At 39.7% G+C, this 11,560-nt stretch overlaps 1 protein-coding gene across 1 annotated transcript in view; it reads right to left on the bottom strand.

Moving 5' to 3' along the window:
• LOC130912778 (solute carrier family 2, facilitated glucose transporter member 11-like) overlaps nt 1-9,863 on the bottom strand; it is a 47,214-nt gene extending 37,351 nt beyond the window's left edge. Inside the window, exon 1 of the mRNA XM_057830802.1 lies at nt 9,713-9,863. Within this exon, the coding sequence (XP_057686785.1) occupies nt 9,713-9,757 (45 nt within the window). The 5' untranslated portion in view covers nt 9,758-9,863. The remainder of the gene's footprint in view (nt 1-9,712) is intronic.
• Nucleotides 9,864-11,560: the final 1,697 nt, after the last annotated feature.

Below are 11,560 nucleotides of genomic sequence, written 5' to 3' on the forward strand. Positions count from 1 at the left end.
CAGCTTGACACAAATGGAAATTCAGTTGACACACATGGGAAAAACTCCTAACTTTTAAGTGATGTGTGTTATCAGGCATAATGACATTTTTAGGTAGGAAATAAGATTTCTTTTTATAAGATCTAGAAGCTTTTTGAGTGACAGTCGTGAATTTGTTTTTCTTTTTTCTAGTCACATCTGAGATCCACTTGTTAGTTGTTTTCAAAAATGTACATCGAAAATAAAAACATAGTCTGAAAATGGTTCAATATTAGGTGAAATTTCTTGTTTTTCTTGTATATTTATAATTGCTCTTTACATTAAAAAAAATATGGTCTATCTGATTATTCGATTAATCGATAGAATTTTCAGTCGAATACTCGATTACTAAAATATTCGATAGCTGCAGCCCTACTTAGGAGTATTCTGACTGGGTTAAAATAACAATAAATTAACTACAGCTATTTTATGCAGAACATCATCGAGCTGTGTCGCTGCGGAGCTTTAAAGAAGGGCTGCAACCGAGGGCATTGGTTTGCATAGGGACAGTAGGGACATAACACTACCAACTTTTCACAATGCTCAAATTGTCCCCAACTTTTAAGCAACCTTATTTCCATTATGTAATGAGTTCAGTTATACAGTGCCCTCCATAATTATTGGCACCCCCGAAAAAGATGTGTTTTTTAGCTTCTAATATTTTTTTTAATTCAAATAATATGGGACCTTAATGGGAAAAAAATAGAAAAATCCAACCTTCAATACAAGTGCGTTCATTCTGTGGGGAAAAAATCCCACATAAAGAAAAAATTATTTGACATCAAATAATGTGTGTCACAATTATTAGCACCTCTGGTGTTAATACTTTGTACAACCCCCTTTTGCCAACAAAACAAGGTCTGGGGACTGAGATAGCCATGGGAGGAGCTTGATTTTGTGTCTGGTGTACTATCTCTGTGTAGATTTGGCCATATGTTTAGGGCCATTGTCTTGCTGAAAGACCCAGTGACGACCCATCTTCAGCTTTCAGGCAGAGGGCAACAGATTTTGATTTAAAATGTCCTGGTATTTCAAAGCATTCATGATGCCATGCACCCTAACAAGGTTCCCAGGGCCTTTGGAAGCGAAACAGCCCCACAGCATCACTGACCCAACCCCCATACTTCACAGTGGGTATGAGGTGCTTTTCAGCATGCGCATCTTTTGTGGCATGCCAGACCCACTTAGAGTGTTTGTTGCCAAAAAGCTCAATCTTGGTCTCACACAAAAATACACACGGTCCCAGGACACAGAAATGGTTCACCAGACATAAAATCAAGCTCCTCCCATGGCCATCTCAGTCCCCAGACCTTGTTTTGTTGGCAAAAGGGGTTTTTACAAGGTATTAACACCAGGGGTGCTAATAATTGTGACACACATTATTTGATGTCAAATATTGTTTTCTTGATGTGGGATTTTTTCCCCACTGAATGAATGCACTTGTATTGAAGGTTGGATTTTTCTTTTTTTTCCCCATTAAGGTCCCATTGTAATTGAATTAAAAAAAATAAATATTAAAAGCTAAAAAAACACATCTTTTTCAGGGGTGCCAATAATTATGGAGGGCACTGTATGGGTGATTTATATTGTCCTCCCTTATGTTGTAAGGATTGAATAGAACCTACAGTGGGGCAAATGAGTATTTAGTCAACCACTAATTGTGCAAGTTCTCCTACTTGAAAAGATTAGAGAGGCCTGTAATTGTCAACATGGGTAAACCTCAACCATGAGAGACAGAACATGGAAAAAATAAACAGAAAGTCACATTGTTTGATTTTTAAAGAATTTATTTCCAAATTACAGTGGGAAATAAGTATTTGGTCACCTACAAACAAGCAGGATTTCTGGCTGTCAAAGAGGTCTAAAGCCTGAGTTATACTCCCGCGTTGCGGTGACGGCGTAGCGACTACGGCGTCATTCGACATTCGATAGTTCTGCGGTGAGGGAACGCGTTGCTCTGTATTTCACCGCCAAGCCACTAGAGGGATGTGGCGTTATGTTTGTACGGTTTTGGGGCATGCTTGTTTACTTCCGCTAGTCGGAGAAAAATAAACAATGCAATATGGAACTCTTGAAAGTAAATATTCTGCTCATCAACACTGAATAAATATTGAACATACAAATGTTGAGGGGCAGGCGACGCAGAAGACGGTTTCGAGGCGGTTTGGCCGACTTTTGATGCCGCACAGAGAGTCGGGTGGAGGGAGCTAGCTGTGGCGGCTAGCTTCAAACTGGCGTCGAGCACTGCGTTCAAGGTCTGCAAAGCCCTCCAGCCCGATTTGTTTGCCGTGTCCTACAGCCAGCCAGTGGGAAGCCATAGCAGATTTCTGGCGTCCAGGGAACTTCCCAAACTGCGTTGGGAGGCTTGATTTTAAGGTTATCATAAAAAGCACCGAGGCACTCTCAATCAGTGATGATGTATCGTGTGTGTGAACTGTCTGTTATTGAAAATTAAAGATCAAAACAACTTTTTTGACACCAAATCTGTGCTTTATTCTTTATATACTTGAAGTGTGACACGTAAATAAGTCACAGACTCACAGCAAACATATGTACACAGTAAATGATGAAGTGCACCAACCAAAAATACGACATAAAGTGATAAAAAGTTGGCAGTTTTTGGCCGACTGGGTCACCGCTTCGTGTGGCCACTCGATTCCGACCACCCACGTCTCGGTGGTTCTTCCATTTATTTATTTTTTCGATCGCCGACCTTGCCATTTGGCAATCACAATAATAATTTCTTGACGAGACTTGCTCTTCGATGATACTCCCGTCGGCTTGGTCCATTTTTGCGTGTAGAAAACAATGTTTGATTCTATTGTACAATGGCGGTGTTTTCGCGGTAAACCGGAAACAACAGTCTGAGCGGACCAATCACAGTCCGTTTTCGCTACGTCATACGCGTCTACGCGACGCGAAGGTTACAAAAATCGAGAGGTGCGCGTCAGGCTACGGCGTAGGGTCGTAACTCGATTCTTCCTTGACGGCGTAGGTCTGACGCGGAAGTATAACTCAGGCTTAACTTCTTCTAACGAGGTCTAACGAGGCTCCACTCGTTCCTTGTATTAATGGCACCTGTTTTAACTCATTATCGGTATAAAAGACACCTGTCCACAATCTCAGTCAGTCAGTCAACACTCCAAATTCCACTATGGCCAAGACCAAAGAGCTGTCGAAGGACACCAGAGACTAAATTGTAGACCTGCACCAGGCTGGGAAGACTGAATCTGCAATAGGTAAAACGCTTAGTGTAAAGAAATCAACTGTGGGAGCAGTTATTAGAAAATGGAAGACATACAAGACCACTCCACTGATAATCTCCCTCAATCTGGGGCTCCATGCAAGATCTCACCCCATGGCGTCAAAATGATAACAAGAACGGTGAGCAAAAATCCCAGACCCACACGGGGGGGCCTAGTGAATGACCTACAGAGAGCTGGGGCCACAGTAACAAAGGCCACTATCAGTAACACAATGCGCCGCCAGGGACTCGAACCCTGCACTGCCAGACGTGTCCCCCTGCTAAAGCCAGTACACATCCAGGCCCGTCTGCGGTTCGCTAGAGAGCATTTGGATGATCCAGAACAGGACTGGGAGAATGTGTTATGGTCAGATGAAATCAAAATAGAACGTTTTGGTAGAAACACAGGTTCTCGTGTTTGGAGGAGGAAGAATACTGAATTGCATCCGAAGAACTCCATACCCACTGTGAAGCATGGGGGTGGAAACATCATGCTTTGGGGCTGTTTTTCTGCAAAAGGAGCAGGACTGATCTGTGTAAAGGAAAGAATGAATGGGGCCATGTATCGAGAGACTTTGAGTGAAAATCTCCTTCCATCAGCAAGGGCATTGAAGATGAGACGTGGCTGGGTCTTTCAGCTTGAAAATGATCCCAAATACACAGCCAGGGCAACAAAGGAGTGGCTTCGTAAGAAGCATTTCAAGGTCCTAGAGTGGCCTAGCCAGTCCCCAGATCTCAACCCCATCGAAAATCTGTGGATGGAGTTGAAAGTCCGTGTTGCCCAACAACAGCCCCAAAACATCACTGCTCTAGAGGAGATCCGCATGGAGGAAGGGGCCGAAATACCAGCAACAGTGTGTGAAAAGCTTGTGAAGAGTTACAGAAAACGTTTGGCCTTCGTTATTGCCAACAAAGGGGACATAACATTTGAGATTTCATATTGAGATGAACTTTTGGTATTGACCAAAAATTTATTTTCCACCATGATTTGCAAATAAATTCTTTAAAAATCAAACAATGTGATTTTCTGGGTTTTTTCCCCCCCACATTCTGTCTCTCATGGTTGAGGTTTACCCATGTTGACAATTAAAGGCCTCTCTAATATTTTCAAGTAGGAGAACTTGCACAATTAGTGGTTGACTAAACACTTATTTGCCCCACTGTACCATTATTAGGTCAATTGTTTTCATTATGTTCAGACTTACATTCATCCCTTTTCACCTGCTGAATTTGCAGGTCCACCCCCCCCCCCACCCCCCAAACGTACGTTTGATTGGCTGATAACTTGACCCCCGCCCCCTCCTCCATTGCCTTTGAAGAGGAGGGACATTACAAGGTTTTATGTTTTTTTTTTTTTTTTGGCCAGCAGCAGCTGCAGCCACAGCATTTTTTGTAAAGACGTCAATGTTGTGAAGGTGGGGAGCATACCACTAGTTTTCCTACTGAAAGTCCAACCCGTATCAGCGTTAGCTTAACATTAAACTGTGTGAATTTGCTAACCTGCAAAACCTGAGTAGGAAGCTGCTTAGAAGTGTCCTCCTGTATGTATTTTTTCCTGTTAACGTTCATCATAGTGTTTGCTGACCTATAATTTTATAGAAATGCGCAATCGTTTGGAGGTATTTCCTCCTCAGCAGCCACCCTCCGCAAACATGTTTTTCATGTCGGTTGTATCTCCTTATATAAGCCGCAGCCGTCCGTAACTTTTCTGTAGCCGAAGTATTCCTACACAAGCGATTTAGTTTTCCTCGATTGGGGAAAAAGTTCAGTAGTTTCACCTCCTCCAGCCATCATGTAGCACAGCTGACTCACTGACAATTAACAACAACCGGTGGGGAACTGTTGAGCCTTGCAGCTGCAAGCGAGGGATTTCTCCCTGCATTTCTGGGACATAAAAAATAGCTAATACTGTAGGGACAGTATTAAGGAAAATTTTGGCGGTTTTGAAACCGTGACTCTTTCATACCACGGTATACCTTGAAACCGGTGATCGGCATAAACGTATCTGTACCTTTTGGAATTTATCACATTTATGCATAAAATCACCATCAGATTACTTGAGTTAAATATTCTAACGTGATACATTTAAAAAAAAAAAAAAATTACCGCCGTTATCGGGATAAATTTGATAACCCTACCTTAAGCCTAAACTAAAGACTCTGGATGAGTGTAATATATTATGTCTGTAACGTTAAATACAATAAGAAAATGATTAAATTAAGATATAGAGTGTATATATATTAAAAAAAGGCACGGCCGATATTTTTTTGCCGATTCCGATACTTTGAAAATGTCGTGATCGGACCGATGCCGATCGATCGGGACATCTCTATTTTAGGGCTGTCAAAATTATCGCGTCAACGGGCGTTAATTATTTTTTAAAATTAATCACGTTAAAATATTTGACGCAATTAACGCAGATGTCCCGCTCAGACAGATTTAAATGACAGTACAGTGAAACAAGTTTTGCCGCCCTCTGCTGGCGCTTGGGTGCGACTGATTTTATAGGTTTCAGCATTCATGAGCATTGTGTAAATAATTATTGACATCAACAATGGCGGGCTACTAGTTTATTTTTTTATTGAAATTTTTACAAATTTTATTAAAACAAAAACATTAAGGGGGGTTTTAATATAAAATTTCTATAACTTGTACTAACATTTTTCTTTTAAGAACTACAAGTCCCTCTCTCCATGGATCGCTTTAACAGAATGTTAATAATGTTAATGTCAACTTGTTGATTTATTGTTATAATAAATATAGTCCTTATGTACCGTATGTTCAATGCATATATCCATCTTGTGTCTTATCTTTCCATTCCAACAATAATTTACAGAAAAATATGGCATATTTTGTAGATGGTTTGAATTGCGATTAATTGCGATTAATTATGATCAATTAATTTTTAAGCTGTAATTAACTCGATTAGAAATTTTAATCGTTTGACAGCCCTACTCTATTTACAAGCTATCCTCATTAAAATATGAAAAGGTATAAATGTTTGGGTGGTTTTAGTTCAAGCAGATGCTGTGTTTTCATCGGTGTGATTTTGACAAAGATCAGATCTCAGTTGATGGTGATTTTATACAGCAATGTGAGAAATTCCAAAAGGTTGATACTTTTTCATACCTACCTGAATATGTGTGTATTTAGTGGTGCTTAAAGGGTTAATTCCGATTTACGCGGAAATTCGGATTACGTCGCCAGCGTAGGAACGGAACTCGTTCGTAACCCGAGGACTACCTGTTTATCATTATGTGTTAATCAGGGTCGACACATTCAAACAAATACCGTAATTTTCGGACTATAAGCCGCTACCTTTTTCCTTCATTTTGAATTCTGCAGCTTATAGTCCAGTGCGGCTTATTTGAAGATTTATTTGGGTTAATAGGTAACAATTTATTACAAAGCGCCATCATAACATTGTCATAAAACCGTCATTCATACTTATGACATGACAGTATCATGGGCATTACTGAATGCTTATGTTGTGAAGTGACATCCGGCAAATTATGTCAATATCTCAATTTATGTCCAGCTTGGATCTTTTACATCCATTCAAAAGTGAAATAATTTACCGGATATCATTACAGTGCCTTGCAAAAGTATTCGGCCCCATTGAATCTTGCAACCTTTCGCCACATTTCAGGCTTCAAACATAAAGATATGAAATTTAATTTTTTTGTCAAGAATCAACAACAAGTGGGACACAATCGTGAAGTGGAACAACATTTATTGGATAATTAAAACCTTTTTAACAAATAAAAAACTGAAAAGTGGGGCGTGCCATATTATTCGGCCCCTTTACTTTCAGTGCAGCAAACTCACTCCAGAAGTTCAGTGAGGATCTCTGAATGATCCAATGTTGTCCTAAATGACCGATGATGATAAATAGAATCCACCTGTGTGTAATCAAGTCTCCGTATAAATGCACCTGCTCTGTGATAGTCTCAGGATTCTGTTTAAAGTGCAGAGAGCATTATGAAAACCAAGGAACACACCAGGCAGGTCCGAGATACTGTTGTGGAGAAGTTTAAAGCCGGATTTGGATACAAAAAGATTTCCCAAGCTTTAAACATCTCAAGGAGCACTGTGCAAGCCATCATATTGAAATGGAAGGAGCATCAGACCACTGTAAATCTACCAAGACCCGGCCGTCCTTCCAAACTTTCTTCTCAAACAAGGAGAAAACTGATCAGAGATGCAGCCAAGAGGCCCATGATCACTGTGGATGAACTGCAGAGATCTACAGCTGAGGTGGGAGAGTCTGTCCATAGGACAACAATCAGTCGTACACTGCACAAATCTGGCCTTTATGGAAGAGTGGCAAGAAGAAAGTCATTTCTCAAAAATATCCATAAAAAGTCTCGTTTAAAGTTTGCCACAAGCCACCTGGGAGACACACCAAACATGTGGAAGAAGGTGCTCTGGTCAGATGAAACCAAAATTGAACTTTTTGGCCACAATGCAAAACGATATGTTTGGCGTAAAAGCAACACAGCTCATCACCCTGAACACACCATCTCCGCTGTCAAACATGGTGGTGGCAGCATCATGGTTTGGGCCTGCTTTTCTTTAGCAGGGACAGGGAAGATGGTTAAAATTGACGGGAAGATGGATGCAGCCAAATACAGGAACATTCTGGAAGAAAACCTGTCGGTATCTGCACAAGACCTGAGACTGGGACGGAGATTTATCTTCCAACAGGACAATGATCCAAAACATAAAGCCAAATCTACAATGGAATGGTTCAAAAATAAACGTATCCAGGTGTTAGAATGGCCAAGTCAAAGTCCAGACCTGAATCCAATGGAGAATCTGTAGAAAGAGCTGAAGACTGCTGTTCACAAACACTCTCCATCCAACCTCACTGAGGTCGAGCTGTTTTGCAAGGAAGAATGGGCAAGAATGTCAGTCTCTCGATGTGCAAAACTGATAGAAACATACCCCAAGCGACTTGCAGCTGTAATTGGAGCAAAAGGTGGCGCTACAAAGTATTGACGCAAGGGGGCCGAATAATATTGCACGCCCCACTTTTCAGTTTTTTATTTGTTAAAAAAGTTTAAATTATCCAATAAATTTTATTCCACTTCACGATTGTGTCCCACTTGTTGCTGATTCTTGACAAAAAATTAAAATTTTATATCTTTATGTTTGAAGCCTGAAATGTGGCGAAAGGTTGCAAGGTTCAAGGGGGCCGAATACTTTTGCAAGGCACTGTAAATGACATCTGTTATAAGCGTTCATAAATGCTCATGACAGTGTCATGTCATAATTATGACAGTCTTATGACACCACTGTCTAATAAAATGTTACCAAATGCCATAACTAGCAATTAATGAAACAACTGGAACAGTAACTGAAGAAATTATTAGCACAGGACATGGATTTTGATTGTATATACATCTGTAGCGCTGCAATGCATGCTCGGAGGCATTTTGGACAACAACAGTGTTGACAGCAGGTGGCAGAAGAGGTTGACTGACAGTGATGGCCAAATTAAACTTCTTGAAGCAATGAAGCTTTGCAGCCAATTGGTTCAAAGTAATTGGTATGACGCCGATGTCAAATAAAGTATTACTGGTTAATATCCTTTTTGTGTAAATATCCCATAATACATACATACATACATACATACATACTACAGGACAGCTGCGGCTTATGGTCCAGTGCGGCTTATCTTTGAACAAATGCCGTTTTCAGGCCAAATTTGGTGGGGGGGCGGCTTATAGTCAGGTGCGCCTTATAGTGCGAAAATTAGGGTATTACAAATGGGTTAAGCTAATAAGATAAAAACACCAATTGCTACGTAGCATAGAGGCCAGATGGAAAATGTTTGGTGGACACTCAAACCTGCCAGCACCTCCACTCCTAAATTCATACAAAAGCCAACATTCTGGGATCATATTTTCATGTGTATCTTGAGCATTGCGCAAACAATTCACACTCACTCCAAGACACTTAACTCATTCACGACCAAACATCATGTCGCAAGAAGAATTGTTCTATGGCTACAAGAATTCCGAAGTTACAAAAAGAAAGATTACATTCCTATCTTTCACATTCTCATCCTTTAGTTATGAGCAGTTGAATATCGTGAACGACATTGTTATAAATCTTTGGTATTGAATGAGTTAAAGAGGATGGAGAAACAGACATCAGTCAATATAAAACAATGTTATGTTGTATGAACGCACAACGTTTAATTCCTTGCAGGATTGTGCACATTTGCGTACATTTTTGTTCAGAGATCCACAACAACACGACTGGATTAGGAATTTGTAACAATTAACTCAGCACATTTGTTTGGTGGAAGAACAGGTTTTAGTTGAGAAAATCAAAACATTTCAGTAAGGATGAATTTCATTTCTTTTGTAAAAAAAAAAAAAACAACAACAACCTTCTACTGCATATCTATCATTCAGCAACTACAGACTTGACTTGACTTACCCTTCTTCTTTTTGATGGCACAGGTGGTCCTTCACTGAGCTCCATGATAAAGGACCAAAACCGCTATTAGGTTTGAATTAAGCGTAGAAAACGAATCTTCTCGGAATCAGTCTCGGATGAAAGTCTTGCATAACGGAATTCTCCTGCAAAGTGTAGCATATGATCCCTGCCCAGAGGAGGGGGGAGTGGTCCAGTATCCCCTCAAGTTGCATTCTTGGGGCTTGTGATTTGTGACCTAGATACAAAACACACAAAAAATTGTAAATTTTTTTAAAACTGTAAAGCATTGTCATCAAACTATTCATGCCGTTAGCGATCTGTGCTGCGGATTTTTCGGTAATAAAACAGTTATTTGGATGCCAATTATATTGTTTTATGTTCAGAGAGGAGCTTATAAAAATGATCAATCTGCTGCCAATTATAGGAGGAAAAAAGCAAACTAGAAATGTCCAAGGATAACTGCATATTCTAAAGAACCGCAAAAATCTAAAGAATTCGCGGCGACTGATGACAAGACAAAAACAAAATAGATAATAAAAAATGGTAACCATATTGTTATTCAGTATGACTACTAGAGATGATCGGGTCCGATCACGTCAAATTTCAAAGTATCGGAATCGGCAAAAAAATATCGGACATGCCTTTTTTTGATATATATACATATATATATATATATATCTTTTAATTGAATCGTTTGCTAATTGTATTTAACGTTACAGACATAATGTGTTACTCTCATCCAGAGTAGTGTTGGCTTAAAGTAGGGCTATCAAATTTATTGCGTTAAAGGCAGTAATTAAATTTTTAAAATGAATCACGTTAAATAATTAACGCATGCGCTGCACGTTCCACTCATGCATTGTCGCGTACAATCTATAAAGACGCTGTTTTACCTATAGATAGCGCTAAAAGGCAGCGTATAATGAGTAGAGAAAATTTTGACAGCCTTTGGAACCATATTTTATGTGGCTAAAGCCTTACAATACCTCTCAGCAATTAAGAATAATGTGGGAGGCAATGTGGGGAAGAAAGGTAGTAGTTAATCATTTTCTTAACACCCTATGTTATTCCTCAACGCAGAGAAGATATATCAATTGGTGCCACTACGTACAGTCATGGTTGCACTTCCCATCATGCATTTGGGCAGAAGTTAAATGGCTGCAGTATCATTTACTGAAAGCTCAACAAATACACTAGATGGCAATATTTAGTCACAATACACAAAGTCACATTTATCCTTTAAGAATTACAAGTCTTTCTATCTGTGGATCCCTCTTACAGAAAAAATGTTGCTAACGTAAATGCCATCTTGAGGATTTATTGTCATAATAAACAAATACAGTACTTATGTACTGTATGTTGAATGTATATATTCATCCGAGTTGTATTCATTTTTTTCTTAATGCATTGCCAAAATGTATATGATCGGGAAAAATTATCGGGAATGATTGGAATTGAATCGGGAGCAAAAAAAAAGCAATCGGATCGGGAAATATCGGGATCGGCAGATACTCAAACTAAAACAATCGGGATCGGATCGGGAGCAAAAAAACATGATCGGAACAACCCTAATGATTACCATAATTTTCACACTATAAGGCGGACCAGACTATAAGCTGCCACCCACCAAACTTGACACAAAAACGGCATTTGTTCATAGATAAGCCGCACCGGACTATAAGCCGCAGCTGTCCTCACTGTATTATGGGATATTTACACCAAAAGATATTAACCGGTCACACTTTATTTGACAGCGGCATCATACGACTGTCATAAAACCAATTGAACCACCGTGAAGCTTTGAACCAATTGGCTGCAATTAGGGTTGTTCCGATCATGTTTTTTTGC

This window comes from Corythoichthys intestinalis, chromosome 3 (assembly GCF_030265065.1).
Source record: "Corythoichthys intestinalis isolate RoL2023-P3 chromosome 3, ASM3026506v1, whole genome shotgun sequence".
Taxonomy (NCBI): domain Eukaryota; kingdom Metazoa; phylum Chordata; class Actinopteri; order Syngnathiformes; family Syngnathidae; genus Corythoichthys; species Corythoichthys intestinalis.